At 49.0% G+C, this 18708-nt stretch overlaps 1 protein-coding gene across 1 annotated transcript in view; it reads right to left on the bottom strand.

The window, feature by feature from the left end:
• The window catches only part of NBAS (NBAS subunit of NRZ tethering complex), a 220832-nt gene that overhangs the window by 26699 nt on the left and 175425 nt on the right, over positions 1-18708 (bottom strand). The window contains exon 48 of the mRNA XM_043985311.1: positions 11455-11650. Within this exon, the coding sequence (XP_043841246.1) occupies positions 11455-11650 (196 nt within the window). The remainder of the gene's footprint in view (positions 1-11454; positions 11651-18708) is intronic.

Below are 18708 nucleotides of genomic sequence, written 5' to 3' on the forward strand. Positions count from 1 at the left end.
ACCTGGCTGCCGTGTCTCTCCAACTGGAAGGGATCCGGGGTCTGGCTGGCTGGATGCGGTTTCTGGGCCCCCTCCATCTGACAACTGCTTTACCTCAGATAAACTTCTGTAGAAACTGTGATGACAAAAGTTGAGACCGTTTCATTCACAAGTCGCTTTTCTGCCTCAGTAACTTCTCTGAACTGCAATAACCCGACAGCGTCTTCTTCATACCTTTATCTTCTCTTCAGATTTGGTATTAGTTTTGACAATCCCTCTAACTCATCAGTGGGCAGGTAGGTGGCACAGTGGATAGAACGCCAGGCTTGGAATCAGAAAGACTCGTCTTCATGAGTTCAAATCCAGCCTCAGACCTGGCAGCTGTGTGATCCTGGGCAAGTCACTTACCCCTGTCTGCCTCCGTTTCCTCACGGGTAAAATGAGCTGGAGAAAGAAGCGGCAGACCACCCCAGTATCTCTACCCACAAGCTCCAAATGGAGGCAGAGCTGGACACAACTGGAATGAGGGAACAACCACCAATTCATCAGTGTTTTACAAGCACCAAGGGCTGATTCGACACGACTCCCACACCAGGAGTGCAATTTTGTCCGTTTTCTTTTTGGGTCGTGTTCTTTGGTGCTCCCCTTTGGAATGGCTCCCACTCTTTTCTTTAAGATGACGTCAATCGATCAACAAGCATTTCTTAACCACCCACTCTGCGTCACTCTGCAAGAAGCTGAGGCCACAAAGAAAACTAGCGGAATGATCCCTGTTTGCGGCATTTCCATGCAGGCATGAAGTGCCCCCAAACATCTGGCCCTGCATTTCTTCTTTTTTTTTTTTAAATGTATGAGGTATTTTATTTTTTCCGTTCCATGTAAAGATAGTTCTCAACTTTTGTTTATACATGCTTTACAATTTCAGATTTTTCTCCCTCCCTCCCCTCCCTCCCCCCTCCCCTAGACAGCAGGTAATCTGATATAGGTTATATCTATATATCTCTATACATATACATATAGATATATATATACACACACACATATATATACACATAATAACATTAATCCTATTTCTGCATTAATCCTGTTACAAGAGAGAGAATCAGAGCAGTGATGCGAAACCTCAAAATAGAAAAAAAAAACAACAGCACCCAAAACAAAAGAAATAATATGGTTCAATCAGCATCTGTACTCCACAGTTCTTTCTTTCTTTTTTTTTTTCTTGGATTTGGAGATCCTCTTCTATCATGAGTTCCCTGGAACTCTTCTGTGCCATTGCATTGGTGAGAAGAATATAGTCCATCACAGTAGATCGACACTCAATGTTGATGATACTGTGTACAATGTTCTTCTGGTTCTGCTCATCTCACTCATCATCAGCTCACATAAGACCCTCCAGGTTTCTCTGAACTCTTCCTGCTCATCATTTCTTACAGCACAATAGTATTCCATTGTATTCATATACCACAACTTGTCCAGCCATTCCCCAATGGATGGGCACCCCCTCAACTTCCAATTCCTTGCTACCACGTAAAGAGCAACTATAAATATTTTTGTACATGTGGGTCCCTTTCCCCCTTCCATGATTTCTTTGGGCAAAAGACCTAAAAGTGGGATTGCTGGGTCCAAGGGTATGCACAGCTTTATCGCCCTTTTGGCCCTGCATTTCTTAGCCCCCAAAGATATTTCCCAATGTGCTTTTCATGCGGAAGTCACTGAATATCAAAACACAGGCTTGCTTAGTTGGCAAGACCCAGTCCAGCTGCTTCTAGAATTTCTCTCTTTTGTTATCTGAAAGAGGGCCACATTTGACTGGGCTGGATTGGGTACACACAGCATCAAGCAATTACCAGGTGCTAGGCACTATGCTAGCACTGAGGATACAAACATAAGCAAAAGGAGGCCAGTGCCTGCCCTGGATGAGCTTACATTCCATTCTAATAGGGCAGACAACAGAGACAAGAGAGCTGAAAAGGGGGGGGAGAAGGGAAGGAGGAAAAGGGGTCCAGGGAGTCAGGAGGTGAAGCAGGTTAGAAATGAGCACAGCAGGTGCTTCCTCAAATGCAGACTCTGTGCAGGAACCAGCCAATCACAAGAGGCTGCAGCACCGGGGGAAGTTAGCTTCCTAACGAACCGAGGGGCAGCAGAGCATCCTGGAGAGAGGGCTGTGAGACGGCGGACAATTCTCAGGAGCCCTCAGTGTGCCAGGCAACAGTGGACAGTGTTTCCACGCTGGGAGCTTCTCACCAATGAACCCACCACCCCTCCTACTATCCCTGTAAATATTTTTGGTACGCCTTACACAAAGAAGATGAGTGAATTAAGGATCAAAGGACACAAGGCGGGAAGAGACTTAAAATCCATGACACAGAATATCAGAACCAGAACGGATCTTAGCCTGTGGAATGTGAGGGACTGAAGGGACTTTAGAACACAAAACGTCCGAGTTTAGGGGGGCATGGAACACGGTTTCCCAGAGGGGGAGGACCTTCAAAGCGCATAACCTAGAACATCAATAACGGAGGGAACCGTAGAACCGACAGTACCAAAGAAGGGCCCTCGGAAGACAGAGCCCAGTTTGTAGGAAGGGGTCAGGGCTAGAAGAGATCTTAGCATGTGGAACACCCCAAAACATGGGGTGCGGGAAAGGCACAGAGGGTTAGAACAGGGCCTGGAGCAGGTTCTCCAGCTCTGTTTGCAGTGTCCCAGGGTACTCCTGTGGCCGAGACAGAGGCGGTGGGCTCTGAAGGGGCTAAATGAACAGAAGCAAAGCGTGGTGATTATGGGCTCAAGGGAAGCACGCCACACGTCCCCTTGGCCCTGTGCTCCTTAGAGTGCTCGTCGATGGCTGAGGTAAGTATGGAAGCTGTTAACACTAAATCTGCCGATAACACGAGGCTAGGAGGGGCAGCCAGCTTATTGGATGGTGGCGTCTGGAACCAAGAAGCACCCTGGCTCAAGCAGGGACCTCCAATAAGATGGCATCAAATAGACACACAAACAAACCGCCTTCCTGAGGTCCGGAGGGGAGGTCAAGCAGTCTGTCTGAAAAGTGAGTCTGAAGGGTCAGCCAACACAAGCTCACTGCGAGTCACAGGACATCCTGGGAGCCCTGACAATAATGGGGCATTAGGCTGTCTGGAGAATGCACAGCAAGGATGCTGAGTAAACTGCACGGCAAAGAGCCTGACTTCTGCTTCTGACTACATCTGAGCATGGATCCTCTGCATCCCCTGCGCCCTGTGCTCAGCTCTGGGGGCTCAGTCTTACCCACACCGTAGGTGTCTTAGCATCATCTAATGTGGAGTTAGGAAGCCTGAAGCCTAGGAGCCATGTGGCAATGGTCACATCACCCGATCTCTCTTCTCGGTTTCCTTACCAGTGAAATGGGGTAACAGCTAGGGCATCTACCTCACACACCGGCTCACTGGTGAGCCACTGATGAGCCTTGCCAAATGAGGTGATCCTTGCAAAGAGCCTAACACCTCACAGAGCTGGAGAAACGTCAAGTCGTCGTTACTTACACATGTGCGCTTGATGCCTGTTTGGTTTGGTGACTCATCCAAGGTCACCCAAGTAGTAAAGGACCATGGATTCTCTGGGAAATGCTTATTTCTCAGTTCTGTGTTCTTTCTCCTTCACCTCTTTTCCACAGTGACCAGGGAAGCCCCGCTGACTTGCTGAGGAAGCCGGGTCGCTGCAGCGTTCCCCCATGCCTGAAAGCCATTTTATTTCCCATTGGTATCTCCAGTCCAGGGAGGTGGGGACTGGCATAGAAGCCACCATCAAAGATGCATGTGACCAGAGAAGTGGCCAGATAGATGGGGAGCACACGTGAGTGACAGGCTATGGGGTCCCTGGGATCCAGAGAATGCTGCCGAGTGGGATGAGAACTGGCAGCACTTGTGAAGGGCTCACAGAGGGGAGGACAGAGATGGCTGTGACCCAGAGTCCTGCATCCACCGAACAAGCCACGCTGCATCCATTTCTAGACAAATCTGCCTAATCCCTGCTCTTATTCATTCGTTCTCAGTCATGTCCGACTCTCCACGGGCCCCATTTAGGGTTTTCTTGGCAGAGATACAGCGGTGGTTTGCCATTTCCTTCTCCAGCTCATTTGACAGGTAAGGAAGCTCAGACAGACAGGGTGAAGTGACTTGCCCAGGGTCACACAGCTAGGCTGCACTAGGGACATGAGTTTTCCTGACTTCAGAGCAGGTGCTCTATGCACTATGGCACCACCTAGCTGCCAAGACCGAGGGGGGCCCCAAAATAATGGTGACCTGGGCCCCTGCCCAAAGGAAGCTCAGAGGGGAAGGGGGAGATAAGCCAGGAATACAAGACTCGCTCCTTTTCTAAGTTCTCTGGCCAGAAAAAGACCCCCAGAACCTCTGCATCAGCTGAAGCACCAGTGTCTTCTGGAACTTTCAGTGAGTGGGGGGAGACTACAGGGGTCTATGCTGGTGCTAAGGCAGAACTTGGATTTTACACCCCTGCCGAGAACCAGGAGGTAGGCTCGAGTAGCAGTGGCCCAGGTAGGGGAGGGGCACAGGTTCATCGGAGCTAACAACCACAACACACAAAGCTGGTTGATTAGCAAGTTGGTCTGGGGTCATCTATGGACCAGGAAACAGGCTGGGCAAGTGAAGAACCTGATTCTCCTTAAATCATACCACCTGGGACTTCTGAAGCTTGGGACACTGCAGCCTGGAAACAGTGCCCCACTTTAAGGAGCTAAAAGTCTAGTAAAAGAAAGGCAAGATGAGCTGACAGAGAGAGGTGAGGACCATAGAAAGTTTCTTCAGTAACAAGGAAGATCGAGGTGCACTCTCAGAGGAAGATGTCGGTGTCAGGGCCCCTATATCTAAAGCTTCCAACAAAAATATGAATTGGTCTCAGGCCACTGAGGTGCTCAAAAAGGACTTTGAAGATAGAGAGGTAGAGGAAAAAATGGAAAGAGAAATGAGGGTGATGCAGGAAAGACATGAGAAAAAAGTCAACAGTTTGAAAAGCCAAATCGGCCAAATGGAAAAGGAGGTACAAAAGCTCTCTGATGAAAATAATTGCCTAAGAATTAGGACTGAACAAATGGAAGCCAGTGACTTTATGAGAAACCAAGACACAATAAAGCAAATCCAAATGACTAAAGATAATAAAGGGCAATGTGAAATGCCTTCTAAGTTCTCTGGCCTAGCCCCAGACTCCTTGTTGCTGCAGCACGCCTGTCCTGGGCTTTGAAAGCTGCTCTAAGCCAGCAGCGTGCTCAGGGTCTAGGACCGGGCTAGCCGCTGGGCACAGAAAGACAAGTGGGCTTAGACTCTCTGGGCCAGAAGCGACTGGGGCCCTGAAAATTATGTGGAAACTGTGTCTCAAGTGCTAAGCAGGAGGAAAGCCCACAGGCAGTCTGTGACATGGGAGGAAGGAGCAGGGAAAGCGGCCAGGGAGGAGACTCCCTGGGGAGCCCCAGGGCTGGCACGTCACCCTTCAGCGTCCTGTATTTGCCCAGGCTGGATGCAGAGCAATGCTGCTCAAGTCTCACAGCTCACTGAATGACAAACTCCTTATGTGAGGCTCCCTGGAGCTGCCTCCCCAAGATGTGGGCCCAACCAGCCATTCCACAGGGGGCCCCTTCAAGAGCTTGCCATAGGAGGGGGCTGCTGGTTCCTCTCTGATCATGGCACATCCTTTCTCCCCTCCATCCGTGTGGACACATCATCACCCAGGCAGACGTTGGCACAGTTCTCTGTCTGCTGGAAGCCTCTTCCTTCTAGGCTCAGCTCAGGCAGCCAACAAGCATCTGGTGGCCTGAACAAGGTGCCAGCCCCTCCATAAAATCTAGCTTGTCCTGCCAGCAAGAAGGAATTCCACCTTCCTTCCTGATTCACCTCTCCCATAGACTTTACAGGGACTTTTGAGGGACCCCTATACCTCAAGGACAACAGCACTTGGGGCTCTTAGCAGTCATATGCATAGCACCAAGTGCAGTGTATGTGGTAGGTGCTTAATAAATGTCACTGAGCAGTGTTATCTTGTAGGCACTTAATAAATGTCACCTGAATTGAACTGAAACCCTCATCCAAAACCCCTCTCCAGCACCTCCCTACAGAATGAGATCACTCTGCCTCTCTCCTCCATCCCTCCCAAGAGGACCACAAGGCTAGCCGTCCATGAGGTGACCAGGCTGAGACCTAAGGCAAAGGGGGGGAGGGCCCCACACTAGCAAAGCCCATTTGCAAAAGCTCTCCACCTTTCAAAGCCCCCTGCCAGCCATACCAACCATGATGCCCACAACATTTCAAAGTAGATGAGTTACCCGCATTCTACAAGTGACCAGTTCAACATCCATGCTTCTATAACTTGTCCAAAGTGATACATCAGGGTCAGGATTAGAATCCAGGACCCACAGTCCCAGACCTCAGAGGCCAACAATTGCAAAGGGAGCTGATGAAGAATTTCCCCAACAGCTCTGCTAAAAGGCACAGCCAAGCTGCACGGCGGAGTGCCCACCACCTCCCGAGGCAGCCGCGGCCCACGCTGCTTCGTGGATCCCTTTAACGTCAGCCCACCAAGGAGGGATCCAGTTCTTTTCTCCTTGCAGGGTGTTATCTAGACAGAACCAAAGGAAGCCAGGAGACTCTAGACCAACGTTCCCTGAGTGGCCTCGGAGCCTCAGCTGCTTTATCTGTAAAATGGGGATAACATATGTGTACAACCCACCCACGGAGCTCCGAGGGGAAGTTCTGAAAAAGCTCAAGGGTTCTGGAAACCAGCTCCCTGTGGTTCCTACGATCACTCAGCTCTAGCGAAGATCTGCAGAGACCTTCGGGTGCCTGTCAGAACGTGTGTAAAAACAAACAAAAAAAGCAGCAAAGAAAATGGGGGAGTGGGGGTTAGCAGGTGTCCTCTATAATCTAGCCTCGTTATTTCTAGTCACTTAAGCCTAATAGCTCATCTAGTTACACTAATTAAAATGTACACAGCACTCAAGACCCCAACTTTGGGGGGAGAACTTAAGAGCAAAGCCGTAGAGGCTGTGAGATGTCCCAAGGCCCTGGCCCCTTCAGCCCGGCGATTCCTGTCTGGAGCACTCTGGGTCACCAGGGAGAGTCACCAAGAAGAGAGCCAGAGTCCCCTTAAATACAGGAACTGGCCATGATGTGCAGGCCGCGGGCATCGAGGAGCAAAAAGCTGGTCTAAGAACCAGTCAGAGCCAAGTGAGACCCCAGGAGTGGGACGGAGGCGTCCCAGCATGGAGGAGTGTGGTGTCTTTCCTCCAGGGGGGGTTAAGGAAAACCTGTGTGCTTCTCTGCTCTTCTCCTGGGGGTCTGGCGTCTCAGCCCCAAAGGCAAACTGGCCTTTGGGTGTCAGAACTGGGCCAAGGCCTGGCCTGGGCCCCTCCCTTCAGCCTTGGCTGGATCCAAGGGCCACCTCCTGCAGGCTCACTCAGGTGCCCTCAGGCATCCGTGTTAACTTCTTCACCCCGGATCTCGCCATTTGAAAATCCAATGGAGGCTCTCAGAAAGGAAGCCTGTGGCTGCTCAGCCAGGAGAAAGGACAAGGGAGAAAAGGAAAAAGGGAAGGGAGACAAAGAGGAGACACAGCCACCACAAAACATCCCCGGCTCAAGTCAGAGCAACCCAGCTGAGGACTGGGGCCTTTTCCAACAACTCTGAGCCTAGAAACACAAGGATGACGTTGAGACTCCATGAGATTGCTGAGCCAAGGGCAAATGCGAAGTCGGGGAGCAACCAGGCAGAAGGAAGGGGGCACCACGGGGAACGCCAAGGTACGAGGAGAAACTGAACCCAAAGCCTGGCCCCCACACAGTCAGCGGCCTTTAGGACCCCGGGAGATGCCCCTCCTCGCCCAGGGCCTCAGTTTCCTCGTCTGTAAAAGAAGGGGACTGGCCGCCATGAAGTCTGACGCCCCGGCTCTCTGCCCCGTGAGCTGGTGTCCATCACATTTACACCACGAGGGGGTTACAGGCACGTCATTCAAACACTTGCACTTAGTGAATGGATGGAGGCTCAAGGAATGAATTCACGACAGGGGCCAAGACCACGATCCTCGAGGGAGGAATCTCAGGTTCTCCAGGGCTCCGAGTCCAGGCTGTTTCATGCTCTCTGACCCCGAGTCCAGGATGCCCGGCCTCCTGGCTCCCCCGGCTTCCTCCAGCTCTCAGCTCCATCCCTGCCTCCTACACAGAAACCCAAAGCATGATGCTGCCCCCTACCCTACGGTAAGAGGCCTCACCCTCCTGAATGGCAGGGACCATGCTTTGGCCTTTTGTGGCACAGCCTGTGTTAGCACTGTACTTGATGCATAGCAAATGCTTAATACATTGTTGGTGGACCCGGAGTGGAAATCGTTTTACACGCTAATATTTACTTATCTCAACACAACACCAGAAACGGTTTTAATTATCTGTGCAGTTTTTCTACAGCACAGTTGCTTCCAAATGACCCTCCCATTGCAGAGCACAGGACAGACAGTGAAGCCGATCAAAGCAGCCTCCCGGCTGGACTGGACAGCACAGGCAGCCCCCACATGCATGGCCCACTGCCTGGCATGGGCTCCTTCTCGGGCCTGTCCTTTAGGATGGAGCCTGGCCGCGGCGCTCATCAGAACTGCAGGGTCTCTGGGTGCTGTCTGCCTTTACCGCACAGGCTCCTTGTGTCTGAAAAGTCTCCCGAGCTTATTGTCCTTGTTCCATCTCATTCACAGAATGAGTCCACAGTCCCCTCAGCCGTCCCCAACGAACTGCCATCACCCCAGTTCTGCTGTGAACACTGAGGCACAGAAGGGGTGTTTCCCACTGTCCTCAATCTCCCTCAGGAGTATTCCCAGAATAATAAGGTCACAAACGTTATGCGGGAACATTTCCATCATTTTTTCACCTAATTCCAAGTGATTTTCCCAAGGGCTCAGAGGGCTGGGTGCATTAGGATGTGCCCAAGTTCTGACGTCACATGCACAAAGCGTGAGGCTTATGGCATCGCCAGCATGCCAGCCACTTCCAGATCCACCTTCTGGGGCACAGCTCTGTGTGTCATGTACTTGTGCCCATTCCCTACAGAGCTGGGAGAGTAGAACTTTACTGAGTCTCAACTTCACTGCTTCTTTTTACTTGACCCACGTTGACCTTGGACAGTTTTTAAATTTGTATAAAATCCAAGCTGTCCATTCTGTCCTGAGTGAGCTCCTCTTTCTGGTGTTCATTTAAGAAAGCTTCCCCAACCACAGGTATGAGGTACCACCTTCCGTGTCTATGCTGGCTGATTGTCAGCTGGGGGAGGGACCTGAGAATTGAACATGGCAGAGCCAGAAAAGAGCTCCAAGCAGCATGTATGATGGCTAGAAGGGCCTTCAGATGCCATCCAGTCTAACCCCCTCATCTGACGTGTAGGGAAACTGAGACCCAGAGATGAAAAGTGACCTTGGGGCATAAGAAGGAGTCAGAAAGCTGGCTGTTTGTATAAACACATGATAGCATCACTTACAACCACAAATGCAGATCAAGGGAAGGTGGAAATGTAAAAATTTTAAGCCACATGTTGTCTTTTGCATTAAAATGAAGAAGAGTTTAGAGTGATGGGGCGCTAAACTAATTTTTTAAAGGAAACATCCGTATTTTGACCCATATTCTTCACGCACCAGTTAACTAGAAAATTACAAAACCTGAGCAGTTGAGATAAAGCGTACCACAGCGTTCAGCGCAACCCAAGCCTCCCTCCCACTCCTGACCCATCTCTGCTGCACCCCCCCTCCCCAACCCCACTGAGGACTGCGCTCCTCGAATTTTAATGAGCGAGGCCTCTGCATTGGCCATTCTGTATGGCACTACCTGCCTGCCTGGCAGAGAGGGAGCTGCCCGGCCATGTTCCCAGCACCCCCCTGATTGGGGCGGGGTGGGGGGGGGGCTCCGCTGACAGCACCTAGAGTGTAATTAAATATTAAGTCCCTCTTTGATGCATGCAAAGTCTGCCTAAGAGGATTACCAGCCACACTGAGGGTAGTGGACCCACATTTTCTGGCAATTGAACTTTGCAATATTATTATCTTTCCTAATCTTTGCTCATTAAGAAACCATCTTTAAGTCTCCATGTTAGGGGAAATCCAACCAGAACCCAGGAAGGCAGAAAGGGAAGGGAAGGCACAGGCCGGCCTGGGGCTTAGGAGCCAGGAGGTTAAGAAAGCCTGGTCTCCCCAGGCCAAGCAGCCAATCTCACCTCACGTGTGCCTGGGGAGGGATCGTCAGCCCTACAACACCCTGAGAAGGAGCCCTCAGCGGCCGGGGCAGCCCGAGCTGCTTGGGACCCCTTTCAAGGGCAGGACTTGAACAAAGCCTTAATCTGCCTCAGCTCCCACCTTCAGGGTCCTGAGTCCACCAAGTCATCCTTTCAAGTGATGCTCCAGTGGGGCCTCCCACCTCCATCCGGCATCACCTCCCACCTCCCTCTGGTGTCACCTCCCACCTCCCTCTGGTGTCACCTCCCACCTCCCTCTGGTGTCACCTCCCACCTCCCTCTGGTGTCACCTCCCACCTCCATCCAGCATCACCTCCCACCTCCCTCTGGCATCACCTCCCACCTCCTACCTCCCTCTGGCATCACCTCCTACCTCCCACCTCCCTCTGGCATCACCTCCCACCTCCTACCTCCCCCTGTGGCATCACTTCCCAACTCCATCCAGCGTCACCTCCCACCTTCCAGGCCTTCCCCAAGCTAGCCAACCCTCATTTGACAGGGCTTTGTGTCTCTGCACCATCCAGCAACAAGCATTTATTAAACACCTACTGCATGCCAGGAAAGGTACTAAAAAGTGCCCAGACCAAGGGAAAACAACCCTTACCTTTAAGGAGCATGTGCCTGCATTTATAAACTCAGCATGGGTACAAGCACAATACAAGATGATTTGTCAGAGGGAGAGGGGAGAGGAAAGGCTGGGGGAGGGGACTCAGCGGGCCTCACCTAAGAGGTGGCGACTGAGCTGGCTTTGGACAAAGACGGGGAGCTAAGAGAGGAAGGACATGTGCTTGGCACAAAGGGGAGACAGGAAACGTCACACGTGGCTGTCAGAGGAATGTAGACTATAAGGAGACCCAACCAGCAGCGGGGCATGGCTGTGTGTGGACGTGTGGGTCTGAGGGTATGTGTGATTATGTGCCAACACAGCAACAACCTCTGCTGACCAGTTTATCATGCAAAGCACCTCCCAAACAGTTTCCTGGGAGCCCAGGGTGAGGGTTATCCCCATTTCGCAGTTAAGAAAACCAAGGCCACATGACCTGCCAGCAAGTGTCTGAGGCTGAATTTGAACTCAGGTTTTCCTGATTCCAGTCCTAAAGCCCCTCCACCGCGCTCCCAAAGGTCAGCCAGGCAAAGCCAGATCCCACTCTACCTGGCGTTGTGGGGGACACCCACGCGGTGCCCAAGGAGAAAGGAAGGGGAAGGAGAAGAGGGGAAAGCTGCTCACCTGTGTCTGCGGCCACATGGCCTTGACGATGGCTCCCGTCCGGGAGAACACCAGGAGTTTCCTGTCCTCGTCCGTGAGATGGAAGGAGCACTCCATGCTCTGCAAGACCTGGACACGCGGCCTGACCGGCAAGGCATCATCGGCACAGAAGGGCCGGAACCACTCCAGCAGGTCATCGGACGAAAGGAGATTTTCTCTGAATGGCAAGAGCAACGACTGTTTGTTTGCTGGTTTTAACGCACGTGGAGGTCTACAATTGGTCATCCCTGATCGGGGTGTGGGCCTGCCTGCTGGGCTGAAAGACTGCAGCCCCACTATGTGCCAGGGAGTCTTCCTAGAAGGCCCCTCCCTCACCAGAGCTTGCCCACTAATGCTCTGGGATTCCCGAGTCACAGGCCAAACCCCAGGAGCTGCGAGGGAGCCGGGGAGCTGCGAGAGAGCCGGGGAGCCACCTCGGGAGGTGACCTGATGGGACCCATGCCACATAAGTGGTCAGCGGGCAGGCTCAGACACTTAGTAGCTGTGTGACCCTGGGCAAGTCACTTAACCTCATTTGCCTCATTTTCCTTATCTGTAAAGTGAGCTGCAGAAGGAAATGGCAAATCACTCTAGGATCTTTGCCAAGAAAAGCCCAAATGGGGTCACTAAGAGTTGGACATGACTAAAACAACTGAACACATGAGTATGCCTTCATATCATCTGCAAAGAGTGATAGGTGTGTTTTCTCCCTGCCTAATTTTATTCCTCTGCTTTCTTTTTCTTGTTTTATTCTGGCATTTCTAATATGATACTGAATAAGAGTGATGACAGTGGACATCCCTGCTTCACCCCTGATCTTACAGGGAAGCCTTCAAGTTTACTTGATTTTAGATAGATACAACTTATCATTTTAAGAAAGGCTCTACACAACCAGGAGAACATTGTACACAGTATCAACAACATTGTGTGTTGATCGACTGTGATGGACTTGACCCTTCTCAGCAATGCAATGGTCCAAGATAGTTCCAAGGGACTCATGATGGAAAATGCTCTCCACATCCAGAAAAAAGGACTGTGGCATCTGAATGCAGATTGAACCATACGATTTCTATTTTTGTTGTTGTTTTTCTTTCTTGAGGTTTTTCCTTTTTGTTCTGATTATTCTTTCACAGCATGACTAATGCAGAGATATGTTTGGTGTGATTGTACATGTATAACCTATATCAGATTGCTTGCTGTCTTTGGGAGGAAGAAAAATTAGAAACTAGAAATCTTATAAAAACAAATGTTGAAAACTATATCTACATGTAACTGGAAAATAATAAAATACTTTTATGAAAAAAAAGGCTCTATTGGTTCTCATGCTTTCTAGTGTTTTTAATAGGAATGAGCATTGTATTTTGTCAAAAGGTTTTTCCACATCTATTGAGATAATCCCGATTTTTGTGGGTTTTGTTATCAATATGGTCAATTACACTGATTGTTTTCCTAATAATGCACCAGCCCTGCATTCCAGGGATAAATGCTATTTGATCACAGGGCCTGATCTTTGTGGTATATTGCTATAATCTCTTTGCTAATATTTTATTTAAAATTTTTGCATTAATCTTCATCTGTGAAATTGCCCTGTGGTTTTCTTTTTCTGTTTTTGTTCTCCTTGGTTTTGGTCTCAAAAGCATATTCTGTCATCATCTGCTAGGACTTCTGTGTGTCAGTTTTCTAATGACTGGGAGCCAGACTCCAAACTCACTGAGAAAGGAAGGACAATGTCCAGGGGTCAATAAGTAGATAAGCGGAGCAGCTAGGTGGTGTAGTAGATAGAGCACTGGCCCTGGATTCAGGAGGACCTGAGTTCAAATCCGGCCTCAGACACTTGACAGCTATGTGACCCTGGGCAAGTCACTTAACCCTCACTGCCCCACAAAAACAAACAAACAAAAAAAAACAAACAAAAAAAAGTAGATAAGCAGCACCAAGATTTGGATTAGGTGACAAAGGTGAATGGATAGCATGGCCCCAAAGAAGAAGAGGTTACTACTGACAGAGAGGTGGTAGAAAGATGTGCAGAAGTGACAAGGGGGAGCAAAGTGGAGTTCAATTCCCCACCTTGGGGATACCATGGAAAGCACAATTAGGATTAGAAAGGGTAGCCAGGGATGCAGCGTTAGAAGGAAAGTCTTAGTGAAAGCGACAAGACGAGAGGGGGAGACGTCAGGAGATTTAAGAGGAAAGCAAGTGTGCTCATTGTGAGGCGAGTGCTCCAGAGAGCACAGTGTAAAGGGCAGGCAGACCTGGAGGGGGACCTTGGGAAGGGAGGAGCCGGTACTATGTGGGGAGTCATGCTGACCTGAGCCTAACTCGCTTTCTCATTCCCTCAACAGTTTGGTCAAATACTGCATCCTCAGCCCAATGGTTAACTGCACATGGATTTCACTGTTGTTGAACGTTTTCTGGCCTGTGCCTACCTAATCTGGCCCAATGATCAACTTTTCTAGTTGTTAGCTAGTATATTTTGAGATCTGATACTCCAAGACAGCCTTTCCACCTACACCTTTTGTTCCACCAGATGAACTTGGTTATCATTTTTTTTTGGGTGAGGCCATTGAGGTTAAGTGACTGGCACAGGGTCACACAGCTGGTGTTAAGTGTCTGAGGCCGGATTTGAACTCAGGTCCTCCTGACTCCAGGGCCGGTGCTCTCTCCGCTGTGCCCCTTGGTTATCGTTTTTGACAAGTTCTATAAAGTAACCATTTGACTGGTACGGCACTGAATCTATATTTAATGAACTTAGCCTAACCGTGTGAAATAAGCCCCTTCCTGTATAAGTCATCCTTTATTTCTATAAGGTTTTATAATTTATTCGTATTCACGTAATTGTTTTGTAATTCATTTGCATTCACAGCATTGTTACGTGTCTTCTTTTAACGCTGGGTTTTGTTGGAAGTATCCCAAAAAACTAGTAATTTGTGTGTGCTTATCTCATGTCCTGCTACTTGACTGAGGTTGTCGGTAGTTTCTATTGATTTTAGTTGAATCACCGGAAATCTATAACAAAACAATCATATCTGCAAAAAAGTAATAATTGTTTCTTCTTTGCCTCATATTTCTTCAATTTCTTTTTCTTAACTTTTTACAGTAGCTAACATTTCCAGAAGTGTAACAGATGACAATGGGCATCCTTGCTTTATCCTTGATGTTACTGAAAAAGCTTCTTATATTTTTAATCCATTACAGATAATGCTAATTCTTGGTTTTAGACAGATATTGGTTACCATATTAAGGAATTTATACTTTTATACTTTTGCTTTCTAGTGTTTTTAATGGAAATAAGTGTTAAATTTCACCCAAAGCTTCTATTATATTTATAGACATAATCGTGTGATTTTTATTATTTTTGTTTTTAATATTGAGTACTGTTGTGTTTATTGTTTCCTTAATATTAAACCAATTCTGTCTTCTTTTTTTAAATCCAACCTGGTCATAATGTTTAATTTTTTAAATCTGTTGCTTCAAAAATATTATCATTATTTAGCCCCTTACAGATTCTCAAATTTGATTACCTATGTTTCTCTTGATTTCTGTATTTGTGTTTCAAAGTTTTGATTCAGCTCCATTTTTTCAAGAATACCTGACAATCCTCTATTTTATTAAAGGCTGACTCCTTACCCTTTAATCCCCTACAGGATTATACTCAATTTTGCAGGGTAGGGGCAGCTAGGTGGTGCAGTGGATAGAGCACCAGTCCTGGAGTCAGGAAGACCTGAGTTAAAATCCGGCCTCAGACACTTAACACTTACTAGCTGTGTGACCCTAGGCAAGTCACTTGACCCCAATTGCCTCAACAACAACAACAAAAAAACAAAAACAAAAACAAAAAAATTTTGCAGGGTAAATTATTCTTGGCTACAAGCTTTCGTCTTTTGCCTTTTGGGGTATACCAAGATTTTCATTGCTTTAAGGTTGTTGCATTGTAGTCTTGCAAATTGCAAGATTCTTTTCTTCATTTCAGGAGTCTACTACTTAGGTAAGGATTTCTACCTTCTGTTCTAGACTAGCTATTCTCTGTCCAGTTTTTTCCTTGAAAGCTCAAATTCCATATAAAATTTTACTTTCTGTCCCCTGACTCATTCTTCTAACCAGTCTTTCCCTGAGGACCTCCTTGTGTTTGCTCTAGTTTCTCTCTCCTGGGTTTATCTCACAGGCTTCTCATCTTCCTCTTCATCATTATTTTCCCTGGTTGACTCCAATCCCAAGTATCTCCTTCCCTATGGATGAAGACTTTGGGTTAAAACCAGACTCTGCTCCCTCTCACACTCCTGCATGGCCAGGTTCCATCTGGACACCACTGTTGTGCCAGTGCTGGGGCCTAGCCGAGGCTTGCCCTGGGCCAGGATCCTTTTCTTCTGGGGACTCTTACATGACTTTTGACCCAAGCCCTTCTATGTCTCCTTCTCTTACACAAACCTCAACTAGGAGGTGGCTCCATCCCTTGGGAGGCCTGCAGGTAGACTTCCTGAAAGCCACCCAGGGCCAGTCCCAGGATGGCTCTGATTACAGGATGCTTTCAGGCCCCTGTGGTGCTCCCTGGTGCCAGTTTCCCAGGAAGTTCACTGGCCCCAGGCCCTGGGGCATGTCTGAAGCTCACTTCCTCAATACGCCTCTGCTATGACCCCAGTGAGGGCCACCACGCATGACTTCCTGTCCCTTAGAAGACACCGACAAGCACACGCTTCCTTACTCTGTCTTCCAGCGCCGTGGGCTCTGGGGGACTGGTTCTGTCCTTCCCTACTCTAACGGTCCAGGGCCGAGATCCTGCTGGCATTAGGCCCTGACTCAGGGCCCCGGCTTCCTCCTCTCCTGGCTTCTCTATGATCAGAAGGCCACAGGCTTCCAGCCATGTCTCAGGCAGTCCTGGCTGTCTGGAAGAGCTCTTGGCTCCCCTTCTTGGGGTATTTTCTCTTCATTCGTCCTTCTAGGACATTTTTAGAACTTTGCTGGAGTGTTGGTGGGAGACCTGGGCTCCTTGAGGGTCTTTCATGTAACCGACAGCCTCTGGAGTTTGTTTTAAATCAAGTACAACAACTATGTGTGTGGGGGGGGGCACATGTTGTTTTATTGATATGCACATATCAACACACATATGATGCCATATCGTAGATGGTGTTCATGTGTGTGTGTGTGTGTAACTTATAGTACTGGGGTCCTGGGATCACTTGGCCAGAGGGCGGCTAGGTAGCACAGTGGATCGAGCAGCGGCCCTGAAGTTGGGAGGACCTAAGTTCGAATCTGACCTCAGACACTTACTAGCCATGTGACCCTGGGCAAATCACTTAATCCCAATTGCCTTCAACATCCAGGACCATCTCCAGTTGTCCTAATATGTATCTTGCCACTGGACCCAGATATCTCTGGAGAAGAGAGTGAGGCTAGTAACTTTGAACAGCCCTCCCTCATTTAAATTCAATTCATCACATCCTCCTCAAGAACGAAGGACAAACGGGGCAGCTTGGTGGCGCAGTGGATAGAGCACCGGCCCTGGAGTCAGGAGGATCTGAGTTCAAATCCGGCCTCAGACACTTAACACTTACTAGCTGTGTGACCCTGGGCAAGTCACTTAACCCCAACTGCCTCACTAAAAACAAAACAAAAACAAACAAACAAGAATGAAGGACAAACAACAAGTTGCCCAGGGGCCCGTGTATCAGAGGCAGGACCTCATCACAGGTTATCCTGATTTCAGAACTGGTCTGTCTATGAAAACTCACCCCAAGAACAGAAATTACTGAGCAGCCATCAGCCACTTGCGGAAAGAGATTGTATGCTGAGAGCTCTCCATCTGCTGAAATCACAGGCACACACACACACACTCACAGAGACACACACATTCAGACACACTCACAGAAACACTCACACACACACACACACACACACATACTTTAAAACCAGTAATAGTTTTTGGAGTTTGAAAGTTTGAAAAGCCAAAGTGGAAGGGAAAAGGTGACCCAGTAATAACTGGGTTTTTTCTTCCCAGAGTAAAGATTTAAGAATAAAAGGAAAGCATTACTTAATAAAGAAAAAATGAGCCTAGCAGAAACTCCGAATAAAAGATGGGGCCTGGCAGAACCTAATTAGCTACAATCCCCAAGAGTCCAGCACCTGACTGAGCACAATGCACATCTGAGGATGGGGACGGCTATCCCAATTCAGAGGATGAGGAAAGGGGGCTGGGTGAGGTGAGCCGCTCTGCCCCCCACTGCAAGAGGGTTCACGCAGAGGCAGCCCGTAGCCCGGGGCCTTTGGACCCGCATTTCAGGGCTCTTCCCAATCCCACCAGTCAGAACAGAGCCACGTGCACACTCCTTAGCAAAACCAGGTAATGAGCCATTTTCAGGGCTGTGGGAGTTGTTCTGTTATGAAATAGTGAGTGGGAGGGTTGGGGCCTTAAGAAAGTCCAAAACAAAACCTGAGGGGAAGGGGAATCACTGGGAACGGCAGAAAGGCAATTATTACAGCAAAACCTGCCCAGCCACCTCCTGAACTCCTACCCATTCAAGGCCTCAAACCCAAGCCCTGTCTTGCCTAGCTCCCCCTGACCCTGCCTCCCTCAGCAGGGGACTTACCCCCTTGGACCTCCCGTCTCGATCACACGCTACGCAGACTCTTCTAAAGCGCTTACAATGAGTCTCCTATCTCCTTCCGGACAGGAAACCCTAGAAGGGCTGACTGCATCGCGTCTGTCATAGATACCTCGTCCCAGGACCTAAGCCAGGCTTTGCACAGAGCAGAAAGTTGGCTGGCTTTGGTCCCAGGGCACGGGGCTCAGATCCTGTGTCTGACACTCACTGAGGACCCGTGTGACCCCTGGCAAGTGTCTTTACTTCTCTGGCTTGGACCACACGGCCTCAAAGGTCCCTTGCAGCTCTAAATATACGGTCCTATGCATCTATAAATAAATGCTTGTTGATTGTGTCTGAAGGCATACAGAATTAAAGCTGGTCAGAGATGTTCCACTGTCCAGAAAGACACATTAGTACTTGAGTTGGCATCTTCCTCATGGGGGCCCCTCAAGAACAGATCTTCGCAGGGACAGAACCATCTGACCTGAATGCTGTGAAACCTGAAGGAGAGCTATGAGAAGGCTCCTTCTCCACTTCTTGGCAGAGACTGGGGACCATGGACAGGGAACGCGCTACATAAAGTCAGACGTCTTTCCAAATGGTTTCCTTCCCTTCTCTTCTATCCTTTATCCGAAGTCATGGCTGTAGGCTTGGAAAA

This window comes from Dromiciops gliroides, chromosome 2 (genome assembly GCF_019393635.1).
Source record: "Dromiciops gliroides isolate mDroGli1 chromosome 2, mDroGli1.pri, whole genome shotgun sequence".
Classification (NCBI taxonomy): Eukaryota; Metazoa; Chordata; class Mammalia; order Microbiotheria; family Microbiotheriidae; genus Dromiciops; species Dromiciops gliroides.